The 17,802-nt window shown below is 36.3% G+C and overlaps 1 protein-coding gene across 2 annotated transcripts in view; it reads right to left on the reverse strand.

Annotated features, from left to right (window-relative positions):
- The window catches only part of ANGPT1 (angiopoietin 1), a 247,304-nt gene that overhangs the window by 62,966 nt on the left and 166,536 nt on the right, over positions 1-17,802 (reverse strand). Inside the window, exon 4 of one of the 2 annotated variants that reach the window (XM_080646375.1) lies at positions 13,940-14,172. In XM_080646375.1, the coding sequence (XP_080502501.1) occupies positions 13,940-14,172 (233 nt within the window). The remainder of the gene's footprint in view (positions 1-13,939; positions 14,173-17,802) is intronic. The other variant, XM_080646376.1, reaches the window with a different exon arrangement.

Below are 17,802 nucleotides of genomic sequence, written 5' to 3' on the forward strand. Positions count from 1 at the left end.
AAGTAAAATCATTCCTTTCATTCAGTCTTATCTGCACAACAAAATGTTCACCATCTAAAGACACAAACAGATGCATGTCTGTCTTTCACCTGCCAACATTCAGACAATACGCAACTGGAGACCCCGACTCCAGCAGCTATTGACTTTATCAGTCTCTTCCTTTCATTTGCCCAAACAGTTTCAATCCAGATGGCATATCTGCCACCAGGCTGACTTCAGGGAAGGACCATGAAAGTTGAGGCAGAGGGTCACTTCAATTCAGATGAACCCTCAAGAGAAAACTTCCTGGAATGTAGAATTGATAGTTATGAGTCTCAGCAGACCTAGTAGAAAACACAGATGGCGATTAGCCTTGCTATCAGAGACAATGTAAAAAGCCAAAGCCCTTGATCCTACTCATTTCCTAATAAGCTGCTATAAAGAAATCGATTCTTCAAGCATTCCTTTTAAATCTTAGATGTGGCTCATCATTCATATCTCTCCAGTATTTAGCAAACATCAGAATGAATGTGGATCAAGTTGCTGGTTTAAGGATAATCTTTGTGGTACTTTTTGGCCATCACCATCAAGGAGATCATAGTACTAGGAATCACCATAAATCTGTGATTTTCAATAGGACAGGTCACTGAAGTTCACTGAGCATATGGATGAAAAAACCCCGGCATATCTGACAAGATGAAAACAATCAAATGATTCATTAGATTCTGTACACTTGAGACAGGTGTGCAGGCATTTCATGGAAAGCCCATTTAAAGACACTTCCTACAATCTTAATTTGTTTGGTAGGACTTTAAGAAGTGGAAGAAGGTAATCCCTTGCATTTCAAGGCTGTGGGAAGATTAAAGGAAGGTTTGCAGGCAATATTCAATATTTCAATATTTTTTGAATAGGTGTGAAGGTGAGAGAGACTTAGCAATGATTTAATAAATATATAACACACATATATATACTATAGCAACACAAATACAAAAAACCTTTATGCTTCTAAATTAAAAATTTTAAAGTTGATATTTTATCTCATATAAAACACTTGAAGATCATTTACTTGCTGCATTACTATTTTAATTTATTTTTTTAAAAGGCTGTTTGCTCTCATTTAAATTACTTATGTGTAACTATTTTGTGGACAATCTGTCAGCTCTTAATTACCCATCATCTTCTTGGTGGAGCTATAAGCATGAGCTTAATAAAATCAACTAGCATTAACTGAACCCTAATTATGTATGCTCAGCTCTGATTTCATGTGCTAAGTATGCTTCATATGCTTCATTTCATTTAATCCTTATAAACACTTTTGAGGTAGGTTTGTAAATATATTGCTTTATAAACAAGGAAACTGAGGCTCAAAGATGCTACCTAACTTCACAAATACTTGTAAGGAACTCTTTAACTATGAAGCTGAGAATCTTAACAACTACTTACTCACTTCTGGAATAAAGTTAAACTCAAATAGATCTCCAGTGAGACATCTGTCACAGAGTCCCCAGTGATACTTATCTCCACCGACAATGTCACACCCAGGGTCTTGGGTGAATTAGGACAGGTCTCAATTCTGAATGGTGACAGGCTCTTGACATGGAAGCATGCAGTATGGGAGGAGTGACAGGAGGCAGACATGACAAGGAAGAAGATACTAGTAAATGTTGAAATGAGGACAGAAGAGAGCCACATGTAGCAGAATTATCAGCAGAAATGTGAAACAGAATTTCAAAAGCTAACAGAGGGTTATAAAGTAAAAGGTCCTTGAGAAGCCATACCAAATTTCATCATGTCCATTCCTTACAAGTTATGCCAACCAGGATTTACCCCATTATTTCTATATATTATTTTCACAAGGCTAGTTATTTGATTTCCCAGCCTCTGGACTATTAGAAGTACAAATTTAGAAGAAGGGCTGGTGTGGGGAGGAGAGAGTAGGCATGTGTGTGTGCATCTGTGAGTGCGTGTTGGTGTTCATCTGCTAGAATCAGGCATGAAAACAAAAAACAATTGATAGTAAAAGCTTTTTTGTATGTATGAGGAAAAGACAGTAAAGCTTTAAAAGTAAGCAAAAATAAGAAAGGATAACAGTTTTGGGCAAATTATATACTTTTCTAAAGGCATCATGGTATTATGATGCATATTGATTCATGCTGATGATAATGAATTTTAAAAATTTTAAAGCTTTAATTTTATTCAATCTTCTCTTCTCTGAGGAAAAAGTGAAGAGAGAATAAAAGCAATGCAAAAAAATTTACCATCACAATGCTTTTTAATTTTTTTAAAATTTTACTGCTTAAAAAGATACATTGTAAATATCTGGACAAAAATTAACCATTAGGTATAATACATATATATGTATAAACATATACATATATACTGTATATTACAATATTGAGACATATGCATAAGGTACATAAACTGTTAAATCTATGTGGACATGCAAACCACCCTATGGCAGATATAGGTGGATTACTAATACAATGGTACCTTTTTTTTTTTTTTTACTGTATAATAATGAAACAGCAAGTAATTCTATATATACTTTAGTTTGATTAGTGTATTTAAATAAATTTTCTAATGCTCCTCTAATGTGAAATTACACATACATATAACTGAACGTGTATTCAATGTGCATTACACTTAAAGCAACTAGAATTTTTTTAAAAAATGACTGACAGCTGAAAATGGATTTGTGGGCAACCTTTGTTTAATCCAGTAATCATTCATTTTTCACAAAATATATTTCCATGTTTTCCCTCTGGGCACCCAGATGGGCAGTTGGGAGTGCTACATGACCTTGCCATTTGTTCAGAAGGTCATTTCAGGTGTTTCATGTGTGTTAATTTTTCATGTAATGTTTTTTTTGGCATGGCTGGAATATATTGATTTTTAACAAAAGATTTCCTATGCACGTGGGAAAGCTTAAAACATAATAAGGCATGTTTTGTGCCTTATTATGAGACAAATTGATTTCAGCAAGAGTCATTAAAAATGGAATGAAAGTCCTTGGGCAATGCTGTAAACGAAGAAAGTAGTGCCAAATGCTTTTGAAAACTGACACACAAAAACCTTCACTTTGAAGTTTTAATTAAATAAAGGCTGACTGTCACCATAGGTATGGAACTCTGTTTCCTACTCTTGTGGTGACATATACTTGAAGAACAGTTCTTAACTACTAGCTAGGGTTCTATGTGGAGGCCTGCTCTGAACTTAGGGTGTCCTCTGTCACTTCGAGGGATGCAAAACCACAAGAAGATATGTATGGAATGGTTGATACAAGTTATAAATTGTGCATGTTTGTCCAGGCCACCAGGAAAATTCCCAAGATGTGTGGCACTTTTCTGCTAAGCAACCTGGCAGAAGTTCTGGGACTGGAATGCAGAGGTCTTGAGTCCTGTTCCTTCTAGATGGTCGTGCCCTGCCCTCCAGGTGATATATGCCATAGCTGTTGTGAGACACTGGTGAGGTGGCCACCTCAAATTAAGTCCTAGCTTTAGGGACATGGGCTTCATTAATTATGACTGAGTTTAGTTTATTTGTGCATTTGTAAGTGTGTACATGAGACCAAAACCACTGGTAAATCCCTCTATGAGAACCACATCTCCACTTAAAATGAAATCTATGGTTCAAATTCACTGTTCTAAAGGAAATCACGCTGGTTATGAAAACAGAATGTTCAGACCTAAAGTAATTATCCTATATAATAAAAGCCTAATAGGCTAAGTGTCCGACTGTTTGCTTGACTGTATGACCAGTCGCTATGATGCACACTGACCACCAGGGGGCAGATTCTCTGACCGGTAGGTTAGCTTGCTACTGGGGTCTGGCCCATCGGGACTGGACAAGATGGGCCAGACATGCCCTGGAGCCCTCCCGCAATCCCTCACAGGCCCCAATCATGCACTGGTGGGGTACCTCAGCTTGGCCTGCATCCTCTTGCAATCCTGGACCCCTCAGGGGATGTTGGAGAGCCAGTTTCAGCCTGATCCCCACAGGCCAGGCCAAGGGACCCCACCAGTGCACAAATCCGTGCACTGGGCCTCTAGTGAGTACATGAAAGGCCACAATAAAATTAAGAGAATTTGACTGAATTGGTATCACATTTAATAATTTATCTTCAACATAAACTCATTGAAATGGTAGGTTATTCTTTGTGGGTCACATATTAACGTGATTTGTTACTGAAGTTGGTCCCAGTCAGAATGCGAACACCAAGCCAGTAGTAGTAGGAAGAAATTACAGTGTTCTTAGAATTAGTTATGATGCTGGCATCTTTAGTTAAAAATAAATGATGAACTTCCACAGGAAGCTACAAACGTTTTTCATCAATAGTTTTAAAGGTTCTTTGCTACTGACTTTAGAAAAACCTTACGTTAAAAAGCAATATATTGTTTTTATGTAAGGCTATGAAAGCGTAAGAGAAGAAGGCATGGAATTTGCTCACAGTAATGTTGGAACATCAAGGCAACACTCTTTTTTTGTGGCCTTTCACCCTGGTAGCTGCCAGGCCCAGCTGGAACCAGGAGATATCCCTTTTCAGATAGTCTAGTTTCTAAAGTTGAAACTCTTAATTCCAAAAGTGAATTAACCACAAAACTTCAAATCTCCCCCCAAAAGATGTGGTTTAGAAATAGTTCATGGGAAAGGTCAAGGACTATATTATTTTTTATTTTGTTATCATTCGTTTGGCTATTCACTATTCACACAATTTTTTTTCTACAGAAATTACAACTTTTCGAAAGGCAGATAACATGCTCCATCAAATAAAGGAGAAATATACCACTTCCAAAAATAAACAGTCACTTTCCCCTTAAGCCATTGGGTTTTATGAAAGGAAGTGCTAGAAAGTGTGGTTCATTTTAAGGAAACTGTAAATGTTTAACATATAATTTTCTGTCAAGATAAAGCATTTCCCTCATTAAATGGGAACAAGTGCTCACTGTTGTGTTCAGCAGATGACTTCCTGTATTTTTCTTTTTCTTTCTACCTAACGTTTAATTGTGCATTGCACGCAGTCAACGAAAAACCAAATATTTTACTCAGTCAACGAAATGATATTTTCTGTTTTTATCAATGTTTATATGAGTGACAGTCAAAAACTTTTAATTTCCTCCCATTGCCTGTGATGTTTTTAGAGTCATTCTTAACTCAAGGGACTTGCAAGAGGAGTTCAAACTATCTTATCCATTGACTGAATGATTTACTTCACAAAATCAATAGACACTGCACAGGAGGTAAATTCCTTTCAGATGGTAGAATTATTCTGAGAACAGAGCCAAATGTCTCCTCAGCACTGGGAAGGAAGCAAATGCCTCATTTACCCTTTTCAGAAGTCCAGAGGACCGAAAAGAATGATCAAACGTTCCATACCACTGCAATCGGCCTCCGGAAAAGACACTAAACCAAATAATTTGGATCACTTAACTATTTGTAGTATCAGTGATTATGTCTTTCAGATGATGTGAAAGAAGTCTTTAAAATGAACTTCATGAGCAGCTCCTTATGATTTGAATTTGAACTTCCTACTAGAGGGAATGAAGTATAAAAACATGCTCATGTCTCAGCATTTATTTTTAAGTTTCTTTAATCCTCTCTACCTTGTGTGCCTTTCTAGCCAAAACTGTTACCTGTCCTTTCGCATTCAAGTTTCTGGGATGTGATAGATAACATTTCCTGCTTTTCATCCTCTTACTCATTCTAGTCTTCGACCTATGCCATTGAGCATACACTACAACCAAATTTTCCCTAGAGAAGGTCATCCAGTTCCAAAATTCAGTTCTCAGTCTGTTTTATTTTTAATTGACTTTCTGCTTATTTGAAGTTAAGTAGATCTTTCATGACAACATTTTCTATCTGCCATATCACTGCTCACTACTAGTTTTTCTCTGATTCTGTTTTCTTTTTGGTCTGTTTTTATCTGTCCCTGAAAGAACTTCCAATTTTCTGTCTTTGATTTTACATTCTTATTATTTTTAAATGGGTTCATAATCTTGGTATGTCAAGCCTCTGAAATTGTACATAAATTTGTGTGGGTACTTGCACTAGGTAGGGAAGAAAGGTAGGCTAGTTTTCATCAGGTTCTGAAATGGATCTATAAACCTCCAGATGGTTGAGTCATTGCTTTACACACATTTCGATGACTTCATTTACTGCATGGCTTTACCACCTGTCTTCTCTGAGGAGAGACCTATCTATAGATCCAGATTGCTTTCCTGAATTTCAAATTCTGATTTCTCTACCTTTACAGACTTTAATTGTCCCAGTTACCTCAGTCAATGTGCCCAAACTAAGCTCATTATCTTTCCCCCTTAAACTTGTTGCTTTTCACGCATTGCTGATTTTAAGGATATCATCAACATCCCCTCAGTTACTCAAACCCAAAACCTGGAAGTTATGTTTAACTCTACTTCTGATAAGTCATTATTTCTAATTTATTCTAATTCTTCTTTGTTCACAAATTCCCCCTCCACCTGCGTTTCCATTTGGTCCTATTTGATACTGACCTTATCATTTCTCTCCTAGGAGACCCTTTTGAGAATCTGATGAAAACCACCAACTCTACCTTTCCTCCCCAGCGGAGCTCTGCATATACACTGCCTTCTTCATTTTGAAGACTTAGTCATTATCTCCCCATGAAAGCCACTCTGCCTATGTTTGAATCGTGGATCAATCTTTTCCAGCCATGTATCCTCACACAAACTGCTCAACTTCTCTGTCAATTTTATAAAATTGGACCAACCATAGTAGTTTCCTTATACTGCTGGTGTGAGGACAAACTAAATTAATACACAAACCTTAAGCAATGCCTGAATCATAACAAACATTTAACAAAATCTGCAAGGAGAATCTACAGAGGCGAGAGTGTGCTCTCGGTCCTTCTGTCTCTGCCATGATTTTAATGTTCTTCCTGTATGTTTTGCTAGTGCCCTGGCATCCTGGCCTCACCTCTAGCAAAAAGTTATAGAGAATATAACTGTTTACCTGTCTTTCTTCCCTCCCAACTCTAGTTTCCCTGTAACCAAAGACTGAATTACATCTTTCCTCTCTTCCCAGTATTCAGAACAGTATCTGGTATATTATAGGAACTCAGCAAATATTTGTGAAATAAAAATGAACACCCTTATCCCCAGAAGGAAATCTGAAACAGAATATTCATTGCATAACTATTTTTTGAATGAATGGATAAATTTATGTATCATATCTGGGTATAGCAGGAGTAAGCTCCAAGCTGATTTGGACAGTAAGATAATTGTTGCACATAATTTTATGATGGAGGCTAAATACCATTTTCTTTTAAAAAAAATTTTCCTTCCTTTTTTTATGCTTCGCTAGTAATTAAATTCATGATCACATAATATGATGTTTCCCTTGCGTGTGTTCAACATATGTGATGATATTTTAATCACCTATGTACATAGATGACTGGTGAATGTTTGATAGTCATTATCTTCCCCCAAAGAAGTCCAAACTTTGTTTCCATGTCATTATCAGTGTGAACTATTTAATTCCCACATTAACTGTGAATTGCCAAAAGCATGAAGCAATCAGCTAAGCTTTGACGCTATGGTAACATTAAGGGCAATAGACAATATTTCTTTAATAGGTAATGTTCCTAAGAATAAATGTGAGCAAATGTTGGCAGTCAAAGGTTAGACAGAAATAAATGTGTTACCCGAAGTCTTACAAAGCAGATGCAATTCAGTTTGAAATGACTGTTTGCCTAAGACACCACTATTGTCTGTTTAAAACAAGAAGAAGAAAGTTTGGTGAACTATTTCAGAAAAAGTGTATATTAACTGTACTTAGCTTAAATGTATCTCATGATAAAGATGTTTTGGTAGGAGAAATTCTATGAAACTAAACAAAAATACTCCCTATACACAAAGATAGATTTATAGTTCCTGCAATGAACACATGTTCAGGGAAGGGATAAGCTTCTAGCCAACACTTTTAGGCATGCTTTTATCATATAACTTTAGTGAGTTATAAGCACTTCAGCAAGGATAAAAATAAAAACAATTACAATTTTTGAGCATTTACAGTCATACATCGCTTAACAATAGGAATATATTCTGTAAAATGCATCTTCCGGAGATTTTATCATTGTGTGAACATCATAGAGTGCACTTATTCAAACCTTGATGAAATAGCCTACTTATACACACAAGCTACATGGGATAGCCTATTGCTCCCAGGCTACAAACCTGTGCAGCATGTTACTTACTGTACTGAATACGGTAGGCAGTTGTAACACAATGGTAAGTATTCGTGTATCTAAACATATCTGAGCATAGAAAAGGTACAGTAAAAATAGGGTATAGAAGCTTTAAAATGGTACACTTGTTCAGGGCTCTTACCATGAATGGAGTGCGTATGACTGCAAGGTGCTCTGGTGAGTCAGTGAGTGGTGAGTGAATGTGAAGGCCTCGGACGTTACTATACTCTGCTGTGGACTTTATAAACTGTGTACACTTAGGCTGCACTACATTTATTTAAAAAATATTTTCATTCTTCAATAATAAGCTAACCTTAGCTTGCTATAACTTTTTTACTTTATAAACTTTTGAATTTTTCTTAACTTTTCAACTCTTTTGTAGTAACACTGAGCTGAAAACACAAACACATTGTACAGCTGCACAAAACTATTTCTTTCTTTATACTCTTATTCTTTAAGATTTTTCTATTTTTTTAACATGTTTATTTTTTAACTTTTAAACTTCTTTTGTTAAAACTAAGACACAGGCACACCGAGGTCTACACATGGTCAGAATCATCGCCATCACTCACTGTCTTCCACCTCCACATCTTGTCCCACTGGAAGGCCTTCAGGGTCAGTGATGTGCATGGAGCCGTTACCTTCTGTGATAACCATGCCTTCCTCTGGAATGCCTCCTGAAGGACCTGCCGGAGGCTCTTCTTGAGAAGGTGCCACTCTTTTCAGAAATAAGTCCATGGTGGTTTGCTTGATTTGTTTTGTTTTTCTCATCACAGATTTGCTTGTAAACAGATAATGTACCATGAACATTCCTCTCTATTAATAAAATCATTTTGGTGCCAGGGTCCATTTTTTCAAACTTTTTAAGAAGCTTATTGTGCTCTGCAAAAGCTTCTGCAAAAACCTTTCACTGCGAATTTTGGGGGTTCTTCTATTTCTTCTCCTGCAGTTTCCCTTTTCTCTTGTGTCTCCTTCAGCCACTGCATTTCAGATCCAGTTCCTAAAACTCCTCATTAACCAGTTCCTCTGGATCCACCTCTCTAGAAGATCCTTGATGCCATCCTAATCCACACCCAGGATGAAGTGTCTGCCATCGCAATTGTTGATTTTTGCAATCTTTTAATCTATGGCAAATCCTTTCAAGTAATGAATGAACCTTTTCAGTGTCTTTTTCCACATGCCATTCATACTCTTTGGTGACATCACCCCAGGCCCAAGCAAGGATCTTGATGCAGTCATAAATGTAGTAATCCTTCCACAATTGCGTCTGTGTCTTCCTCAGTTGCATCAATAGCTTAGGCAAAGGTTCTCCTTTAAAGCTGCCATAATTCCTTGATCCATTAGTTGGCTCAAAGAGGTGGCATGTAGAGGGATAAAAAAACCACTTTGATATTGGGATAAAGATCCTCAATAAAAGAAAAATGTCTGTAAATATTATCAATAATAAGCACAAACAGTATGTTATTCCACAAACTGTACTTTCCATTTTACTAACATAGCAATCCAGGAGGACACCTGGAGGAAGGACTGGGTCATGTAAGACTTCTTATCCTCCTATAGCACACTGGCAATATGTGCTTATTGATTTGTTTGAAGGCCCTGGGTTCTTACTGTGCCTAATCAAAAGGGTGTCGATTTGTAGCCTGCAACGTTGTCCCCAAGCAAGACTGTTATCATGTCCTTAGAAACCTTGAAACTGGGAATTGGCTTGGCTTATTTATGAATAAAAGTCTTTTATACATCCATTTTCAGAACAGGGAAGTTTCATCCATATTGAATATTTGCTCTGGCAAGTAATTTTCCTCCACAGTCAGCTTATCTGGAGTTTCCAAACATTCTTCAGCTGCCTTCACATCAGCACTCGCAGACTCACCACCCACTTGCACATTATTTAATAAATAATGATTCTTGAGTGGTTCAAACTACCCAGAGCTAGCAGCAAATTCAATATCATAGTCAGGTCCAACCTCTTCTTTCAACAACCTTTTTGCTTTGGCTGTGATCATCATGGAGCTTAAAGAGACATGCTTCTGTGTCTAGTCTCCAATCCAGATCATTAGAAGTTTCTCCATGTCTCATACAGGCCCTTCTTGAATTTTTAGTAGTCTTGTTGCCTTCAATGAAGTAGATCCTTTGACAGCTTCTGTCATTTTATTCTTGTTCTTTGAGATCGTAGAATCGGACATGCCTAACGGGTGAGCATTACCCATTGTTGATTTTCCACTTTCGTAATCCTTATTAATTTCATTGCTATGTCAGTCACTCAGTGTAGCCTCTTAATAGCAACATCAGCAGTAGATTTTGATGCTTAGAGGTTATGATGAACCAAACAACATGAGATCAAATCAAGCACAAAAGAAAATGATGCAATCAGGAGACCCCATAAACATTAGATGTATGAGGTTGCTGCTGGTATAAACCAACATACTATTTTATAGCAAACTTTTTTATAAGTAAAAAGAGTACACTCTAAAATAACAATTAAAAATATAGTATAGTAAATACATATGCCTGTAGCATAGTTATTTATTAATCATCAAGTATTCTGTCGTGTACATAATTATATGTGATATACTTTATATGACCAGCATCACAGTAGGTTTCTTCACACCAGCATCACCACAAACATGAGTATTGTGTTGCACTATGATGTTGCAATGGTTACAACATCACTAGGCAATAGGAATATTTCAGCTCCATTATGACCACAATCATCTATGTGGTCCATTGTTGACTGAAACATTGTTATGCAGCACATAACTATAATATAGTTAGGCACTAGTTAGGCAGTGTTTATATAAACCTAATTCTTATTACAAACTCATCAGTTGTGTGTTCTGATCCCATTTTAGAGATAAGAAAACAGAGGCTAAAAGGAGGTGCTTAGATGATACTAGTCTGGCATTCTAGAGCATTGTATTCATACATTTTCCATGAAAAAAATTTATAGATAGCACTTAATAAATTTATATTTAATTGAATCTTGTCACTTGGAGGAGAAGAAAGGAACCACAGATTAATAAGTCTCTTTGCTTGTATATGCAGTATCTAATATATTCATTTCCTATCACTGTGAAATAGACCAATTTTACTGACTTTATAAATGTAAAACAGTTTCATAATAGTTAAATAAGTTGCCAAGGACAGAAAAAACTCCAAAAAAATCTTCCCTTGCCTTGTATTACATTCAGGCTGTCTCCATAAATAACTGAGTCAAGTTGAAACTAGAGGACCCTTAGGGTCAATTAAAATTTTTGGCTTTTTGGATTAAAACACAGTTCATAATGTTTTTGGAAAAACTTTCAAAAGCCTACTCTTCAAATTTTAAAAATACACATTTTGGAAAATTGATGCATTTATTGTGATGTAATGATTTAGACACACTTTAATATATTTAAATTTAAAAACAGAATATTTACATATAATCTTTTGATAAATAATAAATCCATTTGATAAATGAATTTTTTGTCATAAAAGTAGGGAAAGGTTTTACTTATGTGTTTTAGAATTAGAATAAAATAAGTTAATTTTAGTAACTGATATTAAGCCAGCATTATGCTATTAGTCATTTAAAATTTTAAATTTACCATAACTAAAGATAATGGTGCCAGTGAAAATAATGATATAAAAAGAATTAAAATCTTGGTGGAAGCCTTAGTGAGAATCACTTTCCATTTTGTCTTTTATGAGTCCTTAAATAACCAAATATTTAGAATACTTAATTGTGGGATTTAAAAAAAGATTAACAAGAAACAAATAAAATCTGTGATTATGAGAATTGGAAAATAGGCCAATAGGCTTACATTAAGATCACAAGTCCTGTAGCTAAATCAGAATTTATTTTAGAATTGTATCATTAAAAAGAAAATAAATATTTAGAGGCCTGAAGTATTAGATGATTTCTGTCTCTGTTATTATATTTTTAATATGTTATATCATAGAATAGACACGGTTACTTTCCTCAGACCCTGAGCATCTGTCAGAAGTGCCATCATAACTGTTCAATAAATGTTTCTCGAATTGAACAGATGTTTGGCTGCCTGATGTTGCATCCAAACTCCAAACCTATCCAGGAATTTTAATTTTGAAGTCATCCCCCAGCTTCTAAAAGTTTAAAGTCACATTTATTAGACAAATACTCAGAGAAGAAGTAAAGTTATGATAAGTAGGCAGACATATGAGCTCTGTGAGAATCACCAGGGCCTGATATTTCTAACATCATGAAAAAAACAGAACTACTTAACTCCATGTGCTTTAAGTCTCAGGATGATAAGAAAAATATGTTTTCAATCTTTCCCCAAATGTATTCAGTTCGATATGAGAATAGATATGTCTCATATTAATACTTAATTTCTAAATACTCATGAGCTCTATTAAAATTCCCTGGCAAAATCCTACCATGCTTTCCTTCCAGTGGGCTCTCACTCAAGGTTTTGGCAGGCTCGGACTCATTAGCAGGTTTTTCCTTCCCAGTCTCATTTCTGAGCACACCCTAACGGAGCTCTGGGAACTCACTGCTTAAAAGATATTCTTTACAGAGAGTGCAAAAGGTATGTGTTGACTATCTAAAGGAGATATAACTCAAGGTAGTGGAGTATAATAGAGAAATGTGAAAAGTCTTTAAAACAAGATCAGGTATAGAGTTATCCTCTGCATCCATATCTATGCACGAAAGTATGGAATTGAGCTCATTTTTCATAGAGCTGAAGTCCACTATTAATTAAAGGAGCCCCCACTTTGTGTCTAGTGCATATGCACACTGAACCAATTACATGAGTGGTCCCCTAAGCCATAGCTTCATGACAATCATGACTTTCAGATGTAAGCGGCGTTCTCCTTCACTCATCACCATTTACCATTCCAACCACTCTGGGAAAGGCTGATTAGCAAGCAAAACTTCAGAAGATGACCTTAAGCTCCAGATTTTGAAGAGCTCTTCTGAGGCTCAGGAGAGGTTCTGCTTGAAGTGGGTAAGGACACACAGGCACTGAGTCAATAATTGTTGGGTGGATGGGTGGACAGAGGGATGGATGAGACATGGGCCTTCAATATTTCCAATGGTTAAATAGCTCCAGATATTCTAATGATATTGAAATTTTTTATTTCCACTGTCAGAAAGACACCCCAGAATAAATACGCCCAGATGCCCTCGTTATGTCTTTTCCATACACAACTAAGCATTAGTGATACGAATTTTATAAAGTGTTAATAAAGACTTTCAGTAACAAAAATTCTTGTCCCCTCATAATAGTTTTAGGAACATCTATATCTCCCTTTCTTTACAGGCAACTCTCCCCTCTCCCCCGCCCCCATCCACAAAATAATTAATATTAGTTTTAAAATGGGAACCCTCCTGAAACTCTCACTGTCACTGTTGCCTAATATTTAACACTGGCTAATTTCTGTCCTATATAATTGTCTAACACCACAACACCAAATATTTGTCTGTGACAGTGTCATACATTTTATCAAAGGCTAAAAAAGACCAAGGAGAAAGAAAGAACTAGAAAGTTCTTTTAGAAAGATATCATGAATTCAAAAATTCAAGCTTATGAAAACTTGCTCTGAAGTTAAAAATATGAGAACATTGTCAGTGCAAACTTTGTAAGATGCTTCTAAAAATAAAGTTCTTTTGCTGCTTTTACACAACAATCAATGCAACACAGAAAGTTATATTGAATATGTACTTGCTCCATATAAAATAACATATTTACTACCCCAAAGTGAGAAAGAAATTCTTACCACCTTCTTTAGTGAACAGGTTGACGAGGTTATGCACTGTGTCCGTCAGCTCCAGCTGCTGCTTCTGAAGGACACTGTTGTTGGTGGTCGCTCTATTCAGCTGCTTCCCAAGTTCCTGGATTATATATGTTTGCCTAGTAACCAAGGTTTGGAGAGTCTCCTTCTCTTCCCTTAAGGTGTCCAACTCTTCCTTGTGCTTTCCCTCCAATTCTGAGATTTTATGTTCTAATAAACTACAAGGAAATGAAGAAAAGATATAGTTTTAAAAATGCTATACAAAAAATTGTGATCCCACTAGTGCCTGAGTTTATCTACACAAATAAACGAGTAAGATGCAAATTGACCCTACCTTCACGATGCCCACCAGCCAATCAGGAGTATGCAAATTAACCCAACAAAGATAGAAGGTTAATTTGCATATGCAGGTGCCGAGTGGCTGCAGGTGTTCTGCACCACCCCAACCGCTCCGGGCCTCTGGGCAGCATGGGAAGGCAGAAAGGCCGCTCTAGGCTGGAGCAAAAAGATGGCTCCGGCTGGAGTGAAGGCGGTGCCGGTAGCCAGGAGAAGGAAGGCCCATTCTTCCACAAACCTTTGTGCACTGGGCCTCTAGTTTCATTATAAATCTTAATTAGATTTTTCACTATAGAAATATTTTGTGAGAGATTCACAATATGCATATCTGTATATTAAATATATAATAGAAGTGACATGTCAAATGAAGAATTCTTAGACCAATTGTTGTCAGAGTAATTTTTGTTTCCTAACTATAATTTATATCCTGGGGTTTATCTTATATCCAGGGTAGCTGACTTGGACCCAAACAATTACAGTCTGGACAAGCTGTATGTAGTTGGACTTTCATTAAGGCAATAGTTCTAATAAGAGAGATAAAAAGTTCAGGAAAAAGTATGAGCAAAACATAGAAACTATTTTTTACTTACTTTGCTTCATTCATTTGGGATTCTTAAAACATTAACAGTGATTAAATTTCACAACAGTTCTGTGGGCTCAGGGAAGAGTATATCCACGCAGAAACCATGTGACCAGAGAATAAGCTATGTAAAATTACAATGAATTAGATTTCTTGGGATTTTTGATACCTGCTCCACTATCAGCTTACTTCATCTTTCAACCTAAGTTTCACAATGAGCCCTAAAAACACCACAAATTTCAAAACCACCACATAAATGGTTCCAAAAAGAAAGACCACCAGCTGGTGGCCTGGCCTTACAAAAGGACCTGAGATATTCTGCTCAGGGCAATGCAGTCTTCCACCAAGAACCTTCTCTCAGGCTCTTCAGAGGATATCCCCCTTGCAGATTGCACATTAAAATGACAGTGAATGCAGAAGCACTCCTGGACCCTAGCAACTGACTGGAAATGAAAAGCATTTACAGTTTATAGAGTGTATAATGTACTGGTATTCCTTAGAGGAAAGGCCTTATTCCGTTTTCTCAGTTCTGTTTTCAGAAGGTTCCACCAGTTGTTAGTTTACAAGGTGTTATTCAAATGTAACATACCAGACTGGGCACTTAATTTACCTTGGAGAAATACAGCACTGAATCATTTCTATAAGTTTTCATAAAAGGGACACTAGGGAGTATTTTAAATTTAATACTTAAATAATAAAACAGAGATGTTTGAAGAACCGAATTTTCCAACTCCATGTACTGGGAGATGAGCTGGAAGGTCTGATGATCTTTCACACAGATTAAGTGTGACGATGAGAACTGCTCATGGGCATTCCAGATCTTTGCCAGCAAATCTGTCCTTGAAGAGGATGCGGCCCAGAATGTGGCAGGAAAGTGGCCTGTTGAACCAAGGCTGAAAAACACCTGGATGCTTCTGCGTAGAAGAGCCTATTAATTTACAGCACCTTTGGTACCCTTCCCAGATTCCCAGATGAAAATTTTGCATTGAGACCTGGGAAGGGCAGCTCTGTGACTTGTCCAAGAAAAGCAAAGCCAGGCCTCTATTCTGAGTTGTGTTCCTTCCACAGAACAACAGTGAAAGGTGCTCAACCCTGACGGAGCCTTAAGCAAATTCGATATGGTGATTTGGGGAAAATGTGATGATCATTAATATCTTTTTAAATGTTTTTTTGGAAATGAAAAATTTAGGCAAGGAAATCAGAGTAAGATGAAAGACCATATCTCTGAGGAGTAGGTACGATCCAGAGCCTTTTAGCATTTTCTTCTGTGTCAATACTTGCTGCTGGAGAACTTGGTGGTTGAAAAACCAAACAAAAAATATTTCTAATGGCTAAGTGATTAGTGTACATCTGTGGATGTCAGAAGAGGTTTTCTTTGTGCCCATTAATATTTGGCCTTCAGATCTGAGAATTAACCATAATTCATTCTCAATTTATTTTTAAAAATTATTTTCATTTCTCCTAAGACAATGATAAGATATAAGATGTCCATAATATAGAGTCAATTGACTTATAAGAAATTTGTCTTTTAAATTCAGAAGTTATAGTATAATACCAAGATACCTCAGAATTAACTATTAAAATGATGACACTCTAAAGATCAAAATGTGAATGCTATAGTCATATAATACTACATAAAAATTCTAAATTACTATTTTGTTCCTGAAGTAAGATGAGCATTGGCCTTTTAGTCTTCCTACTCAGTATGTAACATTCTGGTTTGGAAAATAACACGCTATAGTTATAACTTGTATTTATTACTCTCTAAGTGCCAATAGTGCTCTCAGCACTATGCAAAATGTAAAATGACACTATTATTCCTATTCTAAGGGTTTATTTTTAGAGAGAAAACCTCAAATAAAGCAACAGATGCTATAAGAAACTTCAATGTCAGACATAATACTATAAAAAACATTTGCACCAATGTTTTCCCACTTCCTACTTTGGATGCATTTCTTGCTCATCAAGAGGACATATAAAGATGGCCACTATCTGAGATGTCAAGAAAGGAGTTTTGTTTGTGTTTTTTTTTTTTTTCAGGATAATTTGGAAAGAGCTGTGAATAGAAAGTTCGTCAAAGAAGTCCTGGTGCCAAAGAAAACAATTCTGGACACTGATTTGTGGAAGAATATCCATTTCCTAAGTAAAAAGAATATACACTTAGTATGCTGGAAGGAACATTAGTTTCCACAATTCACTAAACAACCTTTAATGCACCATGACTACCAGGTATCAAAAGACATCAACATAGCTGCCATCTTAAAATAGCTATTCATGTAAAGAAGGGGTTGCTCATACGAGCAAGAAGCCTGCTCTGCATCACAAACATGGCACAGAATTTGAAATGAAATATGTGCATAAAAAATAATATGCATGGAAACCTATGACAATGTTTTCCATATGGCAGGTCTTACCAGTTATTTATCTCTTCCCATTATTTTCTCATCTCATTTCTTCATTTGGAATTCCTTTAATAACTTTTGTACTCTAGCAATTCTCTACTAACCTTATTTGTTAGGTGTAACCTTTATAATAATGATAACTTTTTAGAGTTCTTCAGGCAAGACTGATCTCTTCTTGACCCTTCCATTTTCTTTGATACTGCTCATCCCTCCCTTCTGTCTTCTCGTTATATTTGGCTTCCCCAAAACTATTTGTTTTTGATACTTCTCATCCATTGGTTATTATCTACTTGGGAAGTCAGCCCTTCCTCTTCACTATTTCCAAAATGGTTTGAATCCAACACTTTCTTGCCAGAAAAATGCATATGCTATCTCTTCTTACTAATTATGTTGTTGTAATATACCATTATAGTTGTGTAGTATTTTAAAACTCTTATCTACTTAGATTCTGAAAGCAATATAGAGATACAGAGTGAGTAGCTATTACAAGTCCCAGTTTATAGGTAATAATCTAAACACTTTGTCCAAAA

Source organism: Plecotus auritus (genome assembly GCF_963455305.1).
Source record: "Plecotus auritus genome assembly, chromosome: 11".
Lineage (NCBI taxonomy): Eukaryota > Metazoa > Chordata > Mammalia > Chiroptera > Vespertilionidae > Plecotus > Plecotus auritus.